The 22751-nt window shown below is 60.1% G+C and overlaps 2 protein-coding genes and 1 long non-coding RNA gene across 5 annotated transcripts in view; 2 read left to right on the top strand and 1 right to left on the bottom strand.

Moving 5' to 3' along the window:
- The first annotated feature begins 1046 nt into the window (after nucleotides 1–1046).
- Nkx1-1 (NK1 homeobox 1) lies at nucleotides 1047–4208 on the top strand. The gene is made up of 2 exons (XM_048364820.1): nucleotides 1047–1533; nucleotides 3364–4208. The coding sequence occupies exons 1-2, from the start codon at nucleotides 1047–1049 to the stop codon at nucleotides 4206–4208; spliced, it is 1332 nt and encodes a 443-aa protein (XP_048220777.1).
- Nucleotides 4209–12140: 7932 nt separating this feature from the next.
- LOC125364979 lies at nucleotides 12141–12538 on the top strand. The gene is made up of 2 exons (XR_007213608.1): nucleotides 12141–12233; nucleotides 12442–12538. It is a non-coding gene; the product is annotated as an uncharacterized LOC125364979 (long non-coding RNA).
- A 3737-nt stretch (nucleotides 12539–16275) lies between these two features.
- The window catches only part of Uvssa (UV stimulated scaffold protein A), a 28851-nt gene continuing 22375 nt past the window's right edge, over nucleotides 16276–22751 (bottom strand). Inside the window, exons 8-13 of one of the 3 annotated variants that reach the window (XM_048364818.1) lie at nucleotides 22476–22638; nucleotides 21903–22028; nucleotides 21058–21241; nucleotides 20462–20570; nucleotides 18740–18914; nucleotides 16276–17167 (exon numbers count right to left, since the gene is read on the bottom strand). In XM_048364818.1, coding sequence (XP_048220775.1) covers nucleotides 17074–17167; nucleotides 18740–18914; nucleotides 20462–20570; nucleotides 21058–21241; nucleotides 21903–22028; nucleotides 22476–22638 — 851 coding nt within the window. In that variant the 3' untranslated portion in view covers nucleotides 16276–17073. Of the gene's footprint in view, nucleotides 17168–18739; nucleotides 18915–20461; nucleotides 20571–21057; nucleotides 21242–21902; nucleotides 22029–22475; nucleotides 22639–22751 lie in introns of those variants that run through there. The other 2 variants (XM_048364816.1, XM_048364819.1) reach the window with 2 other exon arrangements.

Below are 22751 nucleotides of genomic sequence, written 5' to 3' on the forward strand. Positions count from 1 at the left end.
GGGCCGCGCATTCTCCGGGCGCGGGAAGGGGTGCGTGCCGCATTCTTTCTGGAAGAAACACTCAATTCCCTGCTGGAAGGCTATCGATTTCTCCATAGGCGGCCTGACATTTGTGCGATTTTTCGGGTCCCCGTCCCGGGGGGCTGGAGCGGGGCAGGCGCGTTCCGGCCTTCCTCGTTTGGGGGGCGGAGGCGGGGAGGGCACGCCGTCCAGCCCCCTTCCCCGGATTGCACTTCTAATGGGCGCCCGGGGCCGCCGGCCCCGCCCCCACGGGGCCTCTAATTTGATGGCGTGAAGGGGGCGGGCGCCGCTCCGGGGAAGGGGGGCCGGGCTGCCGAGCGCCAGGCGCCGACGAAAGCGGCCGCAGTCGGGGAGGCCCGGCCTCGGGGAGCATCGAGAAGGGGCCGCGGCCGCCGCAGGCCCGTGACTCCCCCGCTGCGCGGGAGCCCCGGCCGCCAGAGCTCGGGATCGCCGCGGGCCGGCGCCGGAGAAGACGCGGGCGAGCGCCGTGCGCTCCGCGGAGACGTCCGGGACCGCTCGGGGCTCGCGTGCCCGAGAGCCTCGGGGCCTCCCCGGCCCTCTGCCGACGACGGACCCCGCAATCGTTTGAGATCCGGGCCGTCTCCTGCCCGCGGAGTGCCGCTTCCACCCCGCGGGGGAGCCGCACGCGCCGCGCCGGGGACCGCGCTCCGGGCGGGCGACGCGAGTGTCCCCCCGGCCCGCGGCTCCGGCCGGGAGTCCCGCGCGGGGCCCGCCTCCTCCACCCGGAACCGTTCGCAGCCAATTAGGCGAGCGCGTTAACGAGGGCGGCGGGGCCCCGCGGCCGCCCGCGGGCGCACGTGTGTGCGGCGTGCGGGCGCGCGGGCGCCTCCGGAGGGGCCGCCATAAATGCGCGGGCCGGGCGCGGCGGGAGCCTGAGGCGGCGGCGGAGCCCACGCCGGCAGCACCGGCCGAGCGGGGCGCGGCGCCCGGAGCCACGGGCCGCGCCGGCTATGGGAGCCCAGTGAGCGGCGGGGCCCGAGCCGCGCGAGCGGCGGGAGGCCGGCATGAGCGCCAACGGCCCGGCGGCTCCCGGGGACGTCCCCGCGCTGCCCCCGCCGCCGCCGCCGCCGCCGCCCGGGCCGGGCCTGGGGCCCGCGCCCGCCGCCCCGGCCGCCGCAGCTCGGGACGCTATGGAGGGGCGCGCCGACCTCCCCGGCTTCCCCCGAGCCGGGGCCCCGCCGCTGGCGGCTAGCGACACGGTGCCCGCGGCGCCCGAAGGTGCGGGAGCGGCTCGGCCCGCCGCGCCCCCGCGCCCCACCTCCTTCTCGGTGCTGGACATCCTGGACCCCAATAAGTTCAACAGCAGAAGGCGCCGCTGCGTGCTGCTTGGCCCCGGGGCGCCCGCTGCGTGCGCCCCCTGCGCCCCGGCCCCGTGCGCCCTGCCGCCCGCCGCCACGGGACGCCCGCCGCGCACCGAGGAGTTGGAGCGCCGAACCCACGCCGCCGCCGCCGCCGAAGGAGTCGGCGCCGCCCCGGGAGCCGAGCCGCAGAGTGAGTAGGAAAGGGCGGTGCAGAGCCCCGGGGCCGGGCGCCGCCGGCTCCCGCGCGCCCGGCGCCCCGGACCCCGGGCCGCGGCCGGCGCCCGGGCCCGGTGGAAAGTTCGCCGAGCACGGGGTCCGCGCCGGCCCACCCGCGGCCTCCGTCCGACCCGGACTGCAGAGCCCGCGCCGCGCGGGGCCTCCGGGAAGGCTCCGCGCCACCAGGCCCGGGGCTGCGGCGCCCGGCCAGGCCTCACCGGGGCCGCCGCGGCCTCGGAGGGAAGTGGGCGCTGGCGGCCGAGGGGAGCGAGCGGCGGCCCCGGTGACCTCCCCGCCCCCACCGCGGCTGCTCCAGCCGCCCGCCCTCCCTCCCTCCCCCTTTTTTGGGACAAATCAGACTAATTGTGACAAAACGCTGGTTATCTCTGGAAAAACAATTAAATCCCTTCGATTACAGTTAAGGGGAAATGTGCTTAGCGGCGGAAAGCGGCCGGTAATGGGGCGGCCCGCGCCCCCAGTGCGGTCGATATCCCATTACGGCGCATGCATATCTCTTTCAAGCACCTTGCAAGCTCCCCCCAACATCTAAATTATAGGGTCAAAATTCGGATAATTACTCGATTAAAACCTATTACACTTATTAGGGGCCGCTATTGATCGCGAATTGCATTCGACCCGCTCCTGATTGCTTTTTGTGCCCCCTCCCCCACCTCCCCTCCCTCCAACTTCGGCCCCGGCGCCTCTTCGGACTCGGCGAGCGGGCGCGGAGCGGGCCGGCTCGGGCCGAGGAGAGATGGCGCGCGGCGGGCTGGGAAGGGCCCCTGCCGGCTGTGCGCGGAGGAGCCGGCCTGGGGACCCCACACGCGCGCCCGCAGAACCTCCCGGGCGCCCCTCTCCAGAGGGACCGGCCGGGCGCAGCGGGGAAGGACAGCTGTGCCGGCCGGGCGGCCCTGGGCCCCCGGGCAACAGCTCTGCACGCGGCCCGGTTGAGGGCAGGCCACCTGCGGTCGTGGGGTACCAGGGCCAGTCCCCCCCGCCCCCACCTCCAGAGGAATCTGCCAGTGACAAGTTCATTGTCTGTGGCCCAGCTGCTCCACACAGACCTGCCAGAGAGCAAGGCCTCGCTCGGCACGCACGGGGCCGGGGGCCGGCTGCCTGTGGCTCGAGACCACCTGTGGGGCCGCGGGGACACGCGTGCACACACACAGTGCCCGGAGAGAGGCCGTCTCGCCTTCCAGACGCGGAGTGCTGCCCGGGCCTCCGCCTAGGAGCTGTGGGTCTGCGGCTCGGGCTCCTGCCCGGGGGGCCTCGGTGCCCACGGCCCGGGCAGCCCCAGCGGGGCGGGGGTGGCTCGCGGCCTGACGCCGGCCGCTGCGGGGCCGGGGCCGGGGCCGGGTGGGCGGCTTCCACCCCGGAGGCGCCTGCCCCGTGGGCAGGGGCCTGGCCCGCGCGCTGTACTTGGCTGGCCCCGCGCCCGCTGTAATGGGAGGGTAATATGCGCTGGAATAAATTAAGTGGCCTCTAACTGGTTTGTACACGACACGGAGGAAGTTTAATTAAGTTCGTGTCCGCCCCGGGGATCGATCGGGACTCTCGGTGGTCCCCTCGGCAGCTCAGCCCTGGCCGGCGCCCGCCGGGGGCCGGCTGGACGGGGCGGGCCGGGGAGCGGGGACCGGGTGCGGGCCGGAAGAAACGAAACTGGATGGGGAACGGGAGGCGAAAACGAAATCGCCCCGGGGGCGCCGGGGGGGCGAAGGAGGGAGCGGGCGCGGGGACGGGAGGGAGCCGGCAGGGTGGCGGGGCGCGCGCCTGACCCCATCCTCTCCTGTCCCGCCGCCCACAGGTGCCGGTGACCCCCACCAGGCCGAGGAGGCCGAGGCCAACGGCTACAGCAGCGGCGGTGGCGGGCGCAGCCCGAGCGCGGACAGCGGGGACGACGCGCCGGAGGAGGAGGAGGAGGACGAGGCGCCGGCGCGGGGCGCGGAGGAGGCGGCGGTGCGGGGCGACGGCGGCCCCGGGGCCCGCGGGTCGGGCTGCTCCGGAGCGGCCGAGGCCGCGGCGTCCCCGGGCGGCGCGGGGCCGGCCGCGGGGCCGCGAGGGAGCTCGGGGCCCGGCATGCCCGGCCCCGCGGCGGCCGCCACCGCGGCCGGGGGCACCGGGACCGCGCCCGGCGCGGCGGCCAAGCCCAAGCGGAAGCGCACGGGCTCCGACTCCAAGTCGGGGAAGCCGCGGCGCGCGCGCACCGCCTTCACCTACGAGCAGCTCGTGGCGCTGGAGAACAAGTTCAAGGCCACGCGCTACCTGTCGGTGTGCGAGCGCCTCAACCTGGCGCTGTCGCTGAGCCTCACCGAGACGCAGGTGAAGATCTGGTTCCAGAACCGCCGAACCAAATGGAAGAAGCAAAACCCGGGCGCGGACACCAGCGCGCCCACCGGCGGCGGCGGGGGCGCGGGGCCCGGCGCGGGGCCCGGCGCGGGGCTGGCGGGCGGCCTCAGCCCCCTGAGCCCCTCGCCGCCCATGGGCGCGCCGCTCGCCATGCACGGCCCCGCGGGGTACCCGGCGCACGGCCCGGGCGGGCTGGTGTGCGCCGCGCAGCTGCCCTTCCTGTCCAGCCCCGCCGTGCTGTCGCCCTTCGTGCTGGGCTCCCAGACCTACGGCGCGCCGGCCTTCTATGCCCCGCACCTCTGAAGGCCCGGCGCGGACCAGGCAGGAGCCGGCGAGGCCCTGCACACCCCGGGCCCCCCGGAGAGCTTTACCTCTGGAATGACTGCGCCCGCGCCCGCGCGGGGACTGGCCGGCTCCGCACGCCGCCCTAGCACTTTGCGGAACTTCACTCAATAAACCGCAGGAGGCCGCACCTGGGGTCTCGTGGCTCTGGTGCCTGCCCTGCGCCCTGCCCAGGTTCTGCTCCTTGAGCCCCGCCAAGGTGGAGCCCCCAGTGCTACCGAGGGTCCTGGGGGTATTGAGCCTGGCGTCTCCCGGGTGTGAGCCCGGGCACCCAGCTGGCTCGGGATCGCGATGGCGGGGCTGGCCCAGCGCAGAGGGGAGGACTGTCTTGGGAGAGGCAGGGGCCGGGCGGCCAGGAAGCAGCGACTCCCTGTCCAACCCCCTAAGTTTGTCCGGGCCACCACACTTTCTGGGTGTCAACTTGTGTCTGGCCCCAGACCAGGAGGGAGCATCCCGCTTCCCAGAGGGCAAAATGGAGTTGTCAGGCGGAGCTACCTGCCCTGCAGAGCCTCCAGCCTGAAGGACAAAGACGCCAGAGCACTTCTCCCGGCTGTGGGGGTGCAGGCTCTCCTGAGCTGGGTGGGGCAGCTGCATCCATTCAGGAACAAACGCAGGATTGCAGAGCGCCACCCACCCGAGACTTCGCAGCGACCCATCCCGGCCAGGGAAGCCATCAAAGCCCCCCTTCTGGGACACAGCCTTCTCAGCTGTGACTTGTTCTCACCTCCTTAGGTGGAGCTACTCCTCTGGAGTAGGAGACTGCAAAGCCACAGGCAGGAATGAAAGTTGTGCCCCCCCGCCCCCCAGTTTACCACCATCAGTGGCAAACTGCAAGAAGCAGCAGCCCCAAAGCAGGCGGGGGCGGGGGGGGGAAGCAGCAGAGCCCTCCACCATTGCCCAAACCTCGAGAGGGTGGCAGGCCCCGCACAGCCTGGTGCAAGCCGGGCTTCAGGTTCAGCACCACGGTCAGGGCTTGGTGAGTAAGGCCCAGCCTCTGGACCACCTGGAACAGTGAGGTGCCCATGATTGGAGTTCCACAACTGAGCTCGGGGCCTCCAGGATTCAGGTGGCTGCTAGGGAGCTCTAGAAGGTTCCAGAAAGCTCTTCACCTCAGATCATCAGCCATACCGTAGGTTTTGTCCTAGGGCTGCCAGGCAAGAGGCTGCAGCTGTCCTGGAGAAGGCCATGCAGGCCTGTCTCCTCCACCCAGGACCTTGCCTGGCTGTGCCTACCTTGCTGAGCTTTGCTGGGACATCCCAGGGCCCTGCCGCACTCGGGGATGAAGGGCAGACGTCCACACCCGGACTCTGGCCGGGCAGTTGGGTCCCAGCCCTCCAAGGTGTTGGGTTTGGGCTGGACCAGCCACTGAAACATCTGCCTTGCGGTGAGGATGGAAGGCATGTTCTGTCCCCGCGCCCCTCCCCCACCCCGACCCTGTAGCACCAGCCTGGCTGCCCGGCGGTGGAGGGTGTTAAAGGGGCTTTGGGGCCTGGAGACAGGTCCCCTCCATGCAGATCGCTGCTCCCTGGCTCCTGGCCCTGTCAACCACAGCCACGAGTCACACCACAGGGACAGGGCTGCTTCCAGTCTCTTAAGACTCCTGGCTGCTCACCTGAGCCACCTCAAAAGCCCTGTGCTGTGATTCTGCCGGTAACGCGCCAGCAGCCTGGGGCGTAGGAGGCGGACCCCGCCGGAGGAGGCAGCCAGGTCCACACAGTTCCGGCTGCAGCCTCTCACAGGCCGTCAGCACAGGTGTTGCTTCTTGCTAACCCTCCAGCGGGACCTGTCATCCACCCTAGCCAGGTTTGGGACAACCCACCCTTGCCTGACCATTCCTCAGCCTGGCATCTAACGCCAGGCTGGAGAAACCTGAGTTAGGCCGGAGGGAGGCGACCAGCCCCCTCCAGCGCCCTTTTAATGCGAGGCTCTCCCATCTCAGGGCAGAGGCGTTGTCCTCCCCGGGGCTCCGCCTGGCCAGCCTCGGACACGACCACCACACAGCAGCGGAGCTGCTCCCATGCAGTCTTCCTGTGGAAAGGCCTCCTGTGGAGAGCAAGGCACGCTGGGTCAGCGGCCTCCACACCACCCAGGGCCCCTCCTGCTGCCCACCAACTTCCTCACCGAGGGCCCACCAGCAAGGCCGGGGTCTTACAGTCTGTGGCCACTGGTTGTGTGGTTTGGGACTGGGTTTGTCCGCAGGGCACCTGACCAGTGGCAGTCCTAGGCAGGTGCCATTGCAGAGTCCCCAAGACCTAGCTCCATCCAGCTTGCTGCTGCACCAGACACACAGGGCCTCTGTCCTCAGGAGCCTCGGTGGGAGGAGATACTCCTGCCAACAGATTTATTTCAGGCCGCAGACACAGAGAGGGAGGCAATGCAGCCACCTGCACCTCATTGGCCGGAGCTGAGCCATGTGGTACCCTGGGCAAGGAGGGTGAGGAACGGGCCGGGCCCAGTGAGACGGCGGGAGGATTTCCTGCTGCTATCCAGGGCTATCCCCAGACCAAACACTTGCACCCAGGCTCGTGGCTGCCCCGCAGGCCACAGTGGTCGTCTTCCAGAGTCTTGTCCCCAAACCCCTCCGGCCTGTTGGTCTGCACGAGGCTCGCCCTGGACTCCTCTGCACCTCCCTTCCTGTCACGTCAGCGCTCTCGGGCCTCCTCGAAGCCAGGCCTCTCGCTGCGGGCTCTGCGAGGCCAGCGGCCTCCACCGAGGGCACAGCTTTGGTGCCTCTCTTCCCCCTCTCCCAGCCACGAGCCGGTGCTGTGTCTGGCTCGGTGTCTGGCCCAGTGTGTAAGGGCCCCTCTCCCCTGTGGGTCTTTTCCCTGGCTCTGACCTCAGGGTTCCGTGGGAGCTCAAAGGGCCCCTCCCAGTCCCAGGAGCGAGGGTGGCATTTGCGGTGGTGGGGAGATGCTGGCCTAGCACGTGGAGGGACAGGGCAGAGGAGGTGGCCAGGCAGGTTGGCCCTGGACCAGGACAGTCAGCAGAAGGGGCGGGCCTTGGGCCTGCCCTGTGGCTGCTTCTGGGCAGCCTTTGGCATGCAGTCCCTCTCCGTCCCACAGGTCCAGTGTCGGTCCCACTGCCCCCGCCGGCTCCTCTCGGGTAGTCTTGTCTCGCGCAGTGGCCCATCTGGGGGTCCGCCCTGCCACCGCCAGTCTGGTCCCTCTGGGAAAACATCAGATCATGTGGGGCACCCATCTCCCAGGATGAAAGTCACCTTCCACTTCTTAGGGGGCAGCAGGACGCCGACGAGGCTCTGGCAAAGCTGACAGGTGCCACGTGTAGCAAGGATCCCAGGAAGGGAACACGTAGGAAGCCTTGGCAGAAGGACTTTGCTGGACCTGCAGCTCCACAAGGTGTACACCCCATCCTGGGAGGGCCCCCAGCGCCTGCTCTCCTCGGCCAGTTCAGCTCTTTGCCCCCCAGGGCATACCTGCCCAAGAGGCCCTGGTCCACAGGTTTGACTCAGAGACCCAAGTGAGACAGGCACCGTGCGAGCCAGGCACTGAGCCCCTGGGCTGGAGGGCAGAACCTGCCCCTAGTAACCAGAAGGCAGGCTCCTTCCCCACCCTCCACCCCTGCCCTGCCAGTCACTCATGCAGCCCAAGTCTGTCAAATAATAAAATCAGACAGATAGATGCCTTAAAAGATAGGATACAAAAAGCATGAGAGTACCCAATTAGTTCTGTCATGTTTTACAAAAACACCCTTCTTACATCTCATCCCCGATGTCCCAACTTGACCCACAGACAAAAGATAGAAAGGCTCTTTCACCTAAAAACCCATCAGCTTTGCGTCACAAATCTGCAGTCATCAGAAAGCTATGGTAATATATGAATAGGCAGATATCTCAGACCATAGAAACTGAGCCACCAGGGCTGGGACTTAAATATACTATGCAGACTTCAAAATCTGTTTGGTTTTTTTTTTTTCAAGTGAGTTTATCAATAAATGGTGTAAGGACAACTGGATAGCCATTTAAAATTTAAAACAGATTTCCTGGCTCACACTTTAGAGATCTATGACTTAAATGTGAGAATGAATCCATAAAAGTAGAAGACAGTTTGCGATGCTGTTCTAAGTGGGGAGAGGCATCTAACAACAACCGCAGGGAAAATGGAGGAGCACAACAGGACAACAAACCCACAGCCTAGGCCACGTGTGAGGCTCTGATGGGCACAGTCAGACCAGCCTGAGCTGCAGAGACCCCGGCTCAAACAAAACCATGCCCTGCGACACATGAGCAAAGAACACGGACACCCGAGGTGAAGGGAAACCACATTCGTAAACCTAGGGAAAAATGTTGCATCTGTACCCTCAGAGAAACGTCAACAGAAACGACATGATCTTTTCTGTAATGTGGCAGAGATCAAGCATTCACAGAACACAGGGCAGGCAAAGGCTCAGAAAGCAATCAAGGTGCCAGCTCCAGGAAGAGCAGGCCAGTGGGTAGGAATTCTTCCTGCACAGACCCCGGCCACTCTGGGAGCGGGCCCTGCCGAGCCACGCCTGAGCTGGGAGTGCACAAGCCTTGGTGTCACCAGTGTCCTTTAGGGAAGACCACTAAGACCAGGGCACATCGAAGCAACAGACGAAACAACTTTACAGAATTGGAAATCAACACAAGGCTTGTGATTGTCCAAGGAGTGTGTGCTCAAGATGGCCACGCTTAGTGGCAAGTGCAAGCCCAGTGTGTGTGAGCCCCTGGGTTCCCCACCACACACACAAATCCACTGGGAGGGGAGGCCAGCGCCCCAGCCACAACTGTGGCTGACCTGTCCGCTGCTTCTAGAAAAACCTGATGTGAGGCTGGTGTTTACTTGCACCAGCGTGGTGCAAAGCTCTCCAAAGGAGTGAGATAACCCGGTGCTCTTGGACACATGGACACTCCTGGGATGCAGAACGCTGTGTGTGCCTTTCCTGCCATAGGCAATGGTGTGCATACACACTTGACCATGGGCACATTTCCTGGGCTGTGTCATGTTTCCTGGGATGAGGAACATCGTGCGTGCGTGCTCAGGGCATGCATCCCAGGAAATGTGGTACAGCTCTGGGCATGCACACACAGCATTCCACACCCCAGATGTGCGCACAGCCCCGAGCACGCACGCACGCACGCACGCACCATGTTCTGTGACCCAGGAAACGTAACACCGCCCTGGGCTTGCAGCCGCGGCATTCCACAACACAGGAAACGTGCCTGCGGCCAACTGTGTGTGCCCAACATTCCATGTCCCAGGAAACATACACACAGCCCTGCGTGCACACACAGATGTACCTCATCCCAGGAAACACGCACATGGCCTTGAGTGCACGGGCTGTGATACAGAACACGGTGTGTACACACTCAGGGCTGTGTGCAGGCTTCCCAGGAGGTGGAACATGGTGCGTGCACACTCAGGGCTACGTGTACGCTCAGCAATCCCTGGGACAACCCTGAACTCCCCCCCGTCTCTGGCTCGGTGCAAGGGGAAGCAGAGCTGAGGCCGAGTTGGCCGCAGCCTCCCTCCGACGGAAGGCATGCCCAGCACACCCAGCCTGTGCAGGAAGGCACAGCTCACTCAGAAGTCAAGGGCTGAACGTCAAGGTCACCCGGCAGAGACCTTGGTGGCTACACATGCCAAGGAGCCCAGACTACAGAACTGGTCCAGGGGACTCACTAAACAACGGCTAACCACGGCAACAAGAAACCCCGTGGAGGAGGCTCAGATCTGCAGATCCACCTGTCATGACTCGATGTGCACAGTCCCCAGAAACGAAAGCACGAGACATACAGAGCAACGGAAAACTCCCAACAGTCCCGATGAGGAACTTACCAGACAACCATTCTGTAGGCACGCACAAAGAACGACGGGCATCAGCCTAAAGACTCAACGCGAGTCTGGTTTCATAGACGAGAGCAACAGTAATGAGGAAGTCATCATGGGTGAGAGCCCAAGGGCATCTCCAGGGAGGACGGCACGGCCACGAGGGACGGATGGCGCCGGGTGACCACGGACCTCAGTGGGCCCTGAGCATGGGCCACCCGGGATCACCGGCCTGAGCGATGGGAGTGAAGGAAACAGGTGCGGCCACAGGGCCCGTGCACCCCCGCAGCAGCGCACGCACGGTGCCCAGCAGGGTGCAGAAGAGGAGCAAAGGAGCATCCGCATAAATAATGACACGAGCCTTCCAAGCCTGATGCAGCAGCACAACGGGCTCCAAGTAAGGCCGTGAGCGGCCAGGTCGTGGCCAGAATGTTATGAACCAAGCAAAGGGAGTCCTGAGGGTGAGAACAGTGGCGGCACCAGGCACCGTAGCCCGTGCCTGTAATCTCAGCTCCTTAATAGGGAGAGATACGAAGACTGTGGTCAGAGGCTGGCCCTGGGCAAAAGCATGAGACTCTAGCTGAAAAAGCAAGCAGAAAGGACTTCAGCGTAGCTCAGAAGTAATTACAGCTTCTTCCACTCTCTGGCTGCGTAGCTCAGAAGGAAGGTCCCTTCCACTCTGGCTGCGTAGCTCAGAAGGAAGGCCCCTTCCACTCTCTGCTTTGAGCCTGAGCACAAAGAAGCTGGACCTTCACTTCTGACTGAACAGTATGGTCTGGGTGGAGACTGGGCTGGCGTTCTGGGCAGGAGGGCCTCCTGGGACACAGCTGTCTGCTGAGGTATGTGAGAGAAAGACACTTTAATATTAAAGACAGAACGCTGCAAGAGAATGAACAGATACATCGAACATACAAAAATGGAGGGACAGAGGCACACACAAAACCCATCCCCACCGGTCCTGTGAATGTAAACAGATCCAATTCTCTACGAAGCAAAGAACAGAAAGATTGATGAGAATCCGGTCCAAGTCTACACGGTCTACAGAAAACACAAGTTTGATTCTGAGATACAATGAAGAAAAAGGACAGATTGACTAGTAGTGACTTATACCAAAAGCCACAGAAACACACATCACAGGGGGGAAAAAAAACACCCACTGACCTACAGTATCTTGATAAATACAGATATAAAACGCTAGCAGATCCCCAGCACCATATAAAACTGACTATAGACCATAAGGACGTGAAACTTACCCATGAATGCAAGCTTAGTTCAACAAATGAACAGTAGAACACTGTGAACAGAATGAAGGGCAAGAACCACACCATGGAAAGACATGGCACTAAGAGCATTTGGCAGTAAGGGGAAATGAACTATCTGCTGAATTTCAACCTCAGGACAAAAGCATTCACAAAGGAGGTATGGGGAACTTCCTCAGCCTGATCTGACAGAGGATCTGGACACCTGCAAACCAGCCAGCTTCCTTCCCCCCCTGTCAGGAACAGGACAAAGATTTCCCCTGCCAGGCATCATGTCTTCTTAACATTGGACCAGAGGTGCTGGCCAGAGCCATTAGGCAAGAAGAATAGAGGCAATCCCATCAAAACCATGTCACCAGCAGGCACAGGATGAGCCCCACCCCGCCCCTCCCTGCCCAGCCTCAGGGGCAGGAAACCTGCAGCTCTAACCAGCACTCTGGCTTCCAGCTGCAGGTTAGACCACACCCACTGGAGGCAGCACGGCCACCTGAAGAGATGCTTGACCAACCAACGCATGGGGCATCTGTGACTCCATCCGGAACCCAACAGATGCAGGCTGGCTTGGTCTGTTGTAGCAAGGAAAGAATCGCTCCTGGTGAGTCCAATAGGAAGAATCTAGATGCAGCTACGAAGGCAAGAACACTGCCCGGCACTCGGTAGGGGGTGGGGGGGGGCACAAGCCTGTCATTCCAGCTACTCACAAAGATTAAAGCAGACACTTTTTTTCTTTATATTCTTCATTTATTTAACTTTTAAACACTTAATAAGCACGTGTCTCGACACAGACTTACAAAGTAAAGCTTTCCTTTCCCAGGACACGTTGTTTGGGGGCATGATCATATTAATCAACATGATTCCAAGCACAGAACCAAGCAGAAGAGGAACTTTTACAGATGAGAAGTGGGATAGGGGCTGGGAATGTGGCCTAGTGGTCGAGTGCTTGCCTAGCATGTGTGAAGCCCTAGGTTCCATTCCTCAGCACCACATATACAGAAAAGGACAGAAGTGGTGCTGTGGCTCAAGTGGTAGAGGTAGCCTTGACCAAAAGAAGCCAGGGAAAGTGCTCAGGCCCTGAGTTGAAGCCCCAGGATCGGCAAAAAAAAAAGTGGGATACAAAATTTAAACAAGACAACATTCAACAACAAAATAAGGAATTGGCTAGAGAAATGATAATGAAGTAATCCTATTTCTGAGGGAAATTACTTTGTAAGGTCCCTAGGACAGAAAACAGACTGATGGCTTCAGACATCTGTCTATATGCTACCCAACTCATTTCCCTGAGTAATAGTCAGAACCCTCCCACAGGAGCCCCGGGACAGGCCTTGTTGGTTTCTAGGGAAACTGAGTCTCCTGAAGTAGTGTTTGAAAATAAAAATGGGACACCACAGTATGTAACAAGAGGCTATTTTTCTTTTTAATGCCAGTCCTGGGGCTTGAACTCTGGGCCCAGGTGATATTCCTGAGCTTTTTTGCTCAAGGCTAGAGCTCTACTACTTGAGCCACAGCTTCGTCTCCAGATTTTTTGGTGATTAACAACAGTTAAGTCTCACTGACATTTTTGCCTGGGCTGGCTTTGAACTGTGATCCTCAGATCGCAGCCTCCTGAGTAGCTAGGATTATGGGCCTGAGCTACCAGACCCAGCTGATAGGCTACTTTTCCTTCCTACTCTAACTGGGTAGGAAATTCTGAGGATCAAAACAAAACAAATCATTTGTCTTGGATTCCCGAATAAATCTTGCCTGATTGCTAATGTGATCAACAGTGGATAGTCCCACAGAATCAAGACAGAAAGGCCTAGCGCTCTGGGAGGGGAAGTGGAGGAAGGATGGGAGACTGGAGGAGGGTCTGGCCAGAGGTGGACAGAGTGAAATCCTCCAGCACAGCAACTGGTGCTCAGGAAAAAGTAAAAACCGGAAAGACAAAAGGCCTTCCTATCAGCAGGTGTTCTTGATGCTGTTTTCTCTGTATGTACTGTGAAACTACTACTAGGGCAGAGTTGGAGAAAGAGCTGGAGGCCTCCCTCAGCACCATGACAGCCTGCGTGAGAACTACTGCCACTCAGCCAGGAGCAAACCAAGAGAACTGCTTCACACTCCATTACCACCCCGAATCCAGGAGCAGGCTGCGAGGGGTTACAGACACGGGTCCATTGCAGGCACCGAGTGCACTTTGGTGTTAAGTGCATATGGAGTAAGAGCCCTGCACAGACGGGCTGGCTCAAGTGGCTATCATGAGAAATCTGCAGCTTGCAGAGGGGTATTTTTAAAAATATGTGAAAAACTCCTATACTAAAACCCATAAAATAGGGGCTGGGAATATGGCCTAGTGGCAAGAGTGCTTGCCTTGTATACACGATGCCCTGGGTTTGATTCCCTAGCACCACATATATACAAAACGGCCAGAAGTGGCGCTGTGGCTCAAGTGGCAGAGTGCTAGCCTTGAGCAAAAAGAAGCCAGGGGCAGTGCTCAGGCCCTGAGTTCAAGCCCAGGACTGGCCAAAAAAAAAAAAAAAGAAGAAATAAAACCATAAAATACTGTTAAATTAAGGGTGATTCACCTGAACAGAGAATCAGGAGACTTAACACTGAGAGCATTATTTTCTGACAGATTGACTACAATCTCTATCAAAATTTCAGCTGCGTGGGCTGGGAATATGGCCTAGTGGTAGAGTGCTTGCCTCCTATACATGAAGCCCTGGGTTCGATTTCTCAGCACCACGTATACAGAAAAAAGCCAGAAGTGGTGCTGTGGTTCAAGTGGTAGAGTGCTAGCCTTGAGCAAAAAGAAGCACTGAGGCCCTGAATTCAGGCCCCAGGACTGGCACAAAAAAAATCAGATGCTTTTTTATATCTATATAGAGAAAACAACAAACCTTTCCTGTAAATTCATTTGGGAACACAGGGACCCAGAAAGGCGAAGCAATCCTGAAAGAGAACAACGCTGGACAACTCGCACTTAAGGAAATATAGGCCAACAGGGAAGTCACACCCAGAAATAAATCACAAGTCCAGATGTATGGCTGATTATCAAATAGGGTTCCAAGAAAGTTTAGTGGGGAAAGGATAATTTTTCCAGCAAGCCAGTGCTGGGACAGCTAGACACTGGCCTACGACAGTGGACTTGACCCTGCTTCACTCTACACACAACACTTCATCCAAAATGTGTCAAAAACTCAAACATTAAGAGATAAACTTGTTGAGTGCCAGTGGCTCACGCCTGTAGGAATCCTAGCTACTTAGGAGGCTGAAATCTGAGGACTGCAGTTTAGAGCCAGTCTAGGCAGACAAATCCTTGACATTCTTATTTCCAATTAAGGAACAAAAAGCCAGAACTGGGATGGGGTAACAATGTCCAAAAAGAAATGTACTCACTACTGAATTTAAGTGACTGTAACTGCCTTTATAAGCAAAGAGCCAGAAGTGGAGGCGTGGTTCAAGTGGTAGAGCACCAGCTGTGATGAAGTTCAAGTCCTAGTACCAGCACACACACAGAAGCTAGAACTATAAAACTCTCAGAAGAGAACCGGGTGCTGGCAGCTCACACCTACTCAGGAGGCTGAGATCTGAGAAGAGCGATTCAAAACCGGCCCATGCAGAAAAGTCCATGAGACTTTTATCTCAATAAGCTACTCAGAAGAAGGTGGAAGTGGTGCTGTGGCTCAAGTGGTAGAGCACTAGCCTTGAGCACAAGGAGGCTCAGAAACAACACCCAAGCCCTGAGTTCAAGCCCCAGGACCAGCAAAAAATAAAAAAAAGACAAAACTCTAAGAATAAAACCTGGGACCTGAAAAATATTTGCACCTCAATTTGGCAAAATGATTTCCTACAGAGGACACAAACAGCAGAGCAACAGAAGAAAAAAAATAAATTTGGACACCAAAATGAACAACAGTTTGCTTTAAAGGACACGATCAAGAGCAGGCCTGGTGGTACCCGCCTGTAATTCCAGTACATGGAAGCTGAGGCAGAGACTGAGGTAACTCTTGACACACACTAAGGCTGCTAAAGTTAAAGAGAGAGAAGAGGGGCTGGAGGTGTGGCTCGGTTGACAGTGTGGATGGGGGGGGGGGAGGAGACTAGAGAACACAGAACAGAACACAGGAGAGATGAGAGAGAGGAAGACTGGAGAGAAGAAAGGGGGAAGGGGAGGGAAGAGAGGTAGGGAGAGGGTTGAGAGAGGGGGAAGGTGGGAAAGAGAGGGAAAGGAGAGTGAGAAAGGGGGCAGGGAGGGAGAGGATGAGAGGGGAGGGAGAGGGGAGGGGGCTAACCAGCATTGGTAGGAATGTGGCATAACTGGAATGCAAATCAATGTACCCACCTTGGAAAACAAGTTCAATAAAAAGTTAAATACAGTTACCTTAGGAACCAGTGATTCAATCCTAGGTATAGACGCCAACAAATGAGTTCGCATCCACACAAAAGCCTGAACACAAATATTCCCAACAGCCCCACAGCAGGGACAGCCGGAGAACAAGAGGCGGGAAACATTACTGGGAGGGAGGCCACGCCCACAGGAGCCCATTCACTCAGCAAGGGCCAGCCAGGGCAGATCAGCTCCCAAGGCCCAAGGCTGGGGACAGAGAGTGGAAAGAGGCCTCCGGTCTCTCCCACGATGAAGCTCTGGAAGCAGTGCTACTGGGCCCCTGCAGCCTCTGGCGGACACGCTGCGTGGGTGAACTGCGTGGTTTATGAATCTCAACAGAGCTGTCACTAGAAGCCAGGCAGCGAGAAGTTCTGTGTTCTGATGTAGAGCAAGTCCAGGCATTTTGTGTTTGAGTTAAAAACAGAATGGGCAGCTAGGGGCTATGGCTACCACTTGTAATCCCAGCTACTCAGGAGGCGGAGAGCTGAGGATTGAGGTTTGAAGCCAGCCCAGGCAAGAGAGTGAGAATCTTATCTCCAATTAACCAGCAAAATGCTGGACCAGAGATATGGCTCAAGTAGTAGAGTGCCAGCCATAAACAAATAACTGGACCAAGAGATCAGGTCAAGTTTAAGCCCCATCCCAGCCACCAACCCAAATAAGAAGCGTCTGGTGTATGAGGTGGTCTGAGTGGTCTCTGGTGGCTACTATGGGGAGGACAGACACCTGCTCTGCGCCCTGGGCACAGGCCAGCCCTGCCCCAGATGGTGGAGGCCTCCGGGTAGGGAGGCCATCCCTGGAGGGCCCTGTTTTGAGTGATGCGGGTTTGAACTGAAGGCCCCACATTGGCTAGCAGGGGCTCCACCACTTGAGCACCCTCCTTTCTGCTCCAGGTTATTTTTAGATAGGATGGTTCGCTTTCTGTTCAGGCCCACCTGGGACTGCTATCCTCCTATTGATGCCTTTGTATCGTTGGGATTCTTGGTGTGAACCACTACACCTGTGTTACTAACTTTATGCCACAGCCGACCCCAAACCATGGCCTCCCATCTCTGCCTCTGGAGAAGCGGGATCACAGGCACAGACTGGCCTGGAGCTCACTCTTTTCCTGTTGCCATGTCCATGAAATGTGGGATTCTAGGTCTGTGCCACAATGCCGCCCCGCCCCTAGGGTGCTGGGGCTGGAACCCGGGTCCTCATGCCCGCCGGGCAAGCACCCTGCCACCCAGCTACATTCCCAGCCTTCGTGCAAGGCATCCCAAGGCCCCCCTCTGGACGTCCTGTGAACACACAGGCCACGGCTCTGCCGGGCCTGCGCCCGCGTTCCTGTCCTCGAGGAGAGCCCCGGCAGCAGCACGGCACGGCACAACGCAGCACAGCACACAGGGCCCAGGCCTTTACTTCAGCGCATAGTTAAACTGGTTTGCAAACTTCTCGTGTTTCTTCTGGTCCATCTGGTTCATCGCAGCGGCTACCCTCTGCACAGCTGCCCTGTGGGAGAGCAAAGCAAGACACACTCAGGGGGCTCTGGCCCCTGCTGCAGCCTCGCTGCTCCTGGGGCGGCGGTATGGGCACCAGCCTGGTGTACACACACAAGCTCCCAGCTCCAGCGCTGGAGCCCACAGCAGGTGCTTCCTTTTGAGGCAGCTTCCAGGACCCCAGGCTGCACGGCGGCACAGCCTGGCCCTTCCCTCCAGGAGGCCCCTTGTCGGCCCACGCCCCCAAGCGGATGAGGAGTGCTGGCTTTCATTCCCACCGCTGGCTCACCACTGCAGCCACTCACGGACCTGCACACCCAGAGTGGAGCGGCACACTCTGGAATGTGTGGTCCAAGGAAGGCACAAGGCAGAACAGGGGTCTCACTGACCAGTGCTGGCACTGGCAGGGCCTGAGGCCACACGTGGGTGAGTTATCTCCTACCCCAACCGCTGAAGCTGGGAAGCCACTGCCCGCTCCCTTCTCTAGGTCTGGCTGGCTGCAGTCACTAGAGCTCCTTTCCTAGAGGGCGCCAGGCCACACCTCTGCTGCGAGAGCCAGTGCCTGGCCCTGCTCCTGCTCTGTCTCATGGTCCCCTCTGGTTGTCCTTGATACCCTCCCCGGCTGACCCACGGGAAGCTAGCTGGGCACTTTCAATCTGAAAGGCTGCACCTGCTTTCAGCCCTGGCCCTGTACCAGGTGCCAGGGCCTGCCCCGGCCGCTGAGCGAGTGCTGTGGAAGCTGCTCTTTGCTGCTCCTTGCTGCTCCTTCCGGCTAGGGCCCAGAGCAGGGCAGGAGGCAGCCTCCTCCCACAGGTGACCTGACCACTTTCCCAGCACCACCCAGGGACAGGCTTGTGTCTTGGTGTTGACCCTTGTGGGGGTCTAATAACACCACCTGACCCTGGCTGGTGTCTCTGGCCAGTGGGGCTCCAGGCTGGTGGCCTGCACAGGGCTGCAGACCCTGCGGGCCGGGACCCTGGCTGGCAGTGGGTCCAGGCTGTGTAAGAGCCGCCATGCAAGGAGCCCCAGTCCACTGGCCTTCACACGACCCTCCCTAGGGTGGTCGCTAGGGACAACACTGTGGCCACTGATTGGGGACACAGCAAGGCCAGCACGTAGCCCTCTGCAGTGAGTAAGCAGGGCAGAGAGAAAGGCCCACTCCATACCAGTCAGCCCCCACCCGCAGCGCTGCCCCCAGGGAGGGAGACGCAGGGCTGCCTGGGAAACCCCTCCCAGCATCCAGGTACATGGCTATCCCACCCGGCCCAGGTCCCTGGGGTGCCCGTCTCTGGCCAGCGCGGGGGTCACTGGGGAGAAACCGGGCAGTTCAGGTTGTGTGTGTCGGCGGAGCGGGGGGGAGGTCCTGTCTCATCAGATTGGGAGGAGATTCTGTCCCACTGGATTGGGAGGTCTGAACCACCAGATTGAGGGGGGTCTGTCGCACTGGATGGATTGGGAGGGGTTGCCCCACTGGATTGGGAGGTCTGTCCCACCAGATCAAGGGGGGGGTCTGTCCCACTGGACTGGGGGGAGGGTTCTGTCCCACTGGATGGCTTGGGGAGGAGGGGCTGGTGACGGCTCTTACTTGGCAAAGACCTTCTTCCCAATGCGAGCTCGGGCAGTGTTGGCCCGCTCTCGCAGGTCAGTGAGGTTCGGGTGTTTCTTCTTCTTCCCTTTGCCCTTCTTGCTGTACCTCGATGAGCCAAGATCTGCCCCTGTAGCTGCCTCCACATCCTTCAAAAACTCGGGGTCCTGCCAATCTGAACAAAACCCCTCAATGTTAGAAAATGTCTGGCACTGGCCACAATTCCTCTGGTTCAAGCTCCTCCGGCCCAGGAGATAGAAGGGCTGGGTATCTGCTCATTCCCACCCAGCCCCTGAAGCCTCCACAGGCCCCGGAGAGGCAGACAGGACAGGGACCCATTCTGGTGTGCCACAGAAGGGTTCGGCCCATCAGGGGTCAAGGCGGCAACCAAGGATCTGGAACACACCTGGTCCTTCCCAGCCTGGATGGCTGAGAGGCTGGCACACACACCTGCTGGCCAGGGGCTGGCCTGAGAGAAGGGGTAGGCCAAGGATGATTTTTCCTGTGCTACAGGTAACCTGGCTCAGCAAGACAGGGCTGGCTGTTTTGAGCCAGCTGGGCACCATCTGTTAGGGCAGTGAGGGAAATGCCTGCCACCCAGCCCAGCCAATGTCGTCCCTGCACAGGAAGACACATGGTGAGGTCACTGCTCGCTTGCTGGGCTGCTGGAAATGATAGCTATGTAAGCGGCACAAAGTCTCTCCCGGCGTCAGGGCCCGAGGCTGCGGGCAGCTCATCTTTTCTTGGTCTCTGTGGATTCGCCTGTACAGCTGCCATTGATCTGTATGGTACGGCATGGGCCTAGCCTGGCTGGGGAGGCCCAGGAGGTGCCCCAACGAAGCAGGGGAGGACAATGCCACCCTGATGGACCTGGCCAAAGATGGGCCTGGCTCAGAGGGCGCCCAACACCCCCCACGCACTCTGTGGAACTCAGACACACAAACGGCACCCTTGAGCCGGGGCAGGGGGCAGAGGTGGCATTTGTGAGCAGGGTGCCGCTAGGCCAGACCGTGCGGAGGGCACGTTCATCTGGGGAGCAGCCCTGCACCCCAGACAGACAGATGGCACAGCCTTCCCAGGCTGACTTTTGGAGTGAAGGAACTCGGGCTGCACAGTTCAGATAGAGGGGCGATTAATCCAAGATTAAGGAAAACTGTCCAAACAGTTTATCTCCCGGTAATAAGAAGGCGTCACAGTTTAGGAACCCGGTGAATAGAGCAATTGTTTAAACACAAGGAAAAAACGCTGGCACCCAGCGGAGATGGAATGAGCACCTCAGGAAAATGAAGGAGCAATTTAAAAGCCTTTGAAGAAAATCAATAGATGCTGGGGCCGCCCGGCCTTCCTGGGCGCTGACGGCCCGGAGCACCGCATGTATTGTCACTGAGGTTAGCGCCAGGGAAAAGAAAATTGCCCCCTGTGCAAGGGAGGCGGGATCAATACTGCAGTTAGTAAAGAGATGCTATTTCACATCTGACTGGCCAGCGCTGCTCGGCCCAAGCCCTGATACCTGTTTGTTAACAAGCCACCAAGGGCTGGAAAACCAGATACTCTTCAGGGCTGACACAAAAATAGGTACTTAATTTGCTCCCGAGTGCGAGCCACCAGGGAAGGCCAGCCTGCAGATTAACAGGTCAGGACCCTCCTGCCACCACCTGGCCTCCACGTGCCCCGGGATGCCAGGCTCTGCCCGGCGCCCCCCTCCCGTGTGCCCGGGCCTACCTGGCCGCACTGGCTGCCGCCGCCGCTGCCTCTGCTCCCGGGCCCTGTGCTCTGGATCGAGAGGCTGCCCCGCGTCATCTCGGGGGACGATCTTCCCATGGAACGGGCACTGCAGAGGCACAGAGCTGCTGATGGCACACCCAGCCATCGGGGAGGGCGGGAGGGTGGCATGGCCACGCAAAGGTCCTGTGAAGCCTGGGAACAGGTACCCCTCCAAAGGAGGGTCCCAGGAACTGCAACAGGAGCCTCCCTCGAATCAGTCTGTGAGAGGCAACCTTGCTTCAAGCCTGCATTCTTCTGCCCAGTGTGTCTGGGAGGCTGGGCATCCTAGCACCCTCCTGCCCCCCAGTTTTCTGGCCTCATACAGGGCAAGGGCCCAAGCACTGTGGAAGGACACTCAGAAGTGGACTCCAGGACTCTGACAGGAAAACCCATAAACAGTGCTCTGATAGCCTGTGGCTAAGTGATTAATGGCAACCATGGACAAGCCCCTCCCTGGGGCTCCTTGGAGCTTATGAGTACCTGGCCCAGGGCAGGAGGAGGAGCTCAGGACTCCCCTCTGGCTGCTCCATCCTGGTCCTGCCAACTGCCCTCACCTTTAGCCGGTCCTGGCGCTCGCAGAGACGGCCATCAGGCCTCAGGGCCCGGCACTGGTGCTGCACGGGCTCAAATGTCCCTGCGAAGGTGATACAGCGGGTCTGGAGCATCCCAGAGACATCGGCACTGTCTGTCTCCTCCTCCACCTCGTGGGGCTTCCAGAAGCGGTGCTGAGAGTCAGACCTGCAACATGGACCAGAGACCTTCAAAGCATCTGCAGGGTCCTCGGAGGAAGGCAGGTGCCCTGTGTCCAGACTGTGGAGGAGGGGGGTGAGGAAGCCGCCACGGTACCCACAGCACCCCAGCTGCCCCCCAGCCTTGGGAAGGCAACAGGCCCTACTGAACCCTGAATCCTCCTGGGGCAAGGGACAAGTCACTTCAACAAGGTTCAATTTTGACACTGCACCAAATAGCTTAAAACCAGGAACACAAGGGCTAGCCTGAGGCCAGTTGCCTTTGAAGAGCAGGCCAGGCACTGGCCCTAGGATACAGCACTGGCCGCTCCGCACCTGCCACAGCTAAGCCCTCGCCTGTCCTCCCCGGGGAACTCTCCCTGCCCCTCCGAGCCCCACGTGTGGTGCTGGCCTGGACCCTGCAGGTGGCTGCTCTGGCCTACCTGGCTGACAGCGCCGAGTCAGAGAGCAGGAGGTGGCTGCTGCCGGGCTCTGAGAGTGAGCCCCTCCCAAAGGCGGCTGTCCCAGAGCTCCTGAGGGCACTCCCAGGGCATTCACCCTTAATGGCGCCTGGCCTCCACGCTATTCCTTTCTACTTTGTGGTACCTGGCCTTCCCAGGCACCCTCCCTGACCGGCAGCAGCTTCACAAAGCAGGCTCTATTGGACTCACTTGAGAATCTTCCCAGCCATCGGCTGCTCCTGGCCCCAGTAGCACAGGTCCACTCCAAAGGGCACAACAGGTGCCCGGGCCCGCTCTGCTGCCAGCTTCTGGGCCTCCTCTGGTTCCGGCGGTGCCCTGAGAATAGCACAGCATTAGCTGCCCAGGTCTGCTACGGCCTCTGCATCCCCTCCCCACCCCCACCCCCAGTACAGTACAGTGCGAATGAGCCACAGCCACACTCGGCCTAGGCTGTGAGGCAGCCGCCAAGGTGCAGCAAGTGCCACAGCCAAGCACTGGCTCTGGTCTCCATGCTCACCCGGCTGGGGTCCCCCGACATCTGCCTCAAATTCTAGAGCAAGGCCCAGGCTCAAGTACTCCCAGAGGACTGCAGCCAGCCCAGGCCCACTGACACCTTTGCTCCAGGATCTTTGTCCCTGTCCTGGTAGACACCAGCAGGTGCCACCTTGCTAGGACTGCACACTCCAGAATTGAAGGAGAGCCAGAGATGATGGACAGCCTGTCTCCTGAGCAGGTGATGGAACAGTGAGGCACGTGTCCCACAAAGGGGACATCTGGAGTCACCTGGGCAAGGCGGGAGGGGGAGAGGCTGGGCGGTCCTGGAGCCGTCCTGTCTGGGCAGCAGCAGAGGTGGGGTCTGACGCCTCTTCAGTCCTCCTTGTCCTCGCCTGTAGATCCCGAGTGGCCGTGGCTGCAGCCATGTCACTCCCCAGAGTCTGTGTCAGCCCTGAAACAGACAAAGATCTGGTCTTGGCCTCCACCCAAGTGCAGGGCTGCTCCAGGGGCAGCATGCTGCCACACCGCAGCCTCCAAAGCCAGCCGCGTGGAGGCCACCTCTCA

The sequence above is a fragment of the Perognathus longimembris genome, chromosome 16 (genome assembly GCF_023159225.1).
Source record: "Perognathus longimembris pacificus isolate PPM17 chromosome 16, ASM2315922v1, whole genome shotgun sequence".
Classification (NCBI taxonomy): domain Eukaryota; kingdom Metazoa; phylum Chordata; class Mammalia; order Rodentia; family Heteromyidae; genus Perognathus; species Perognathus longimembris.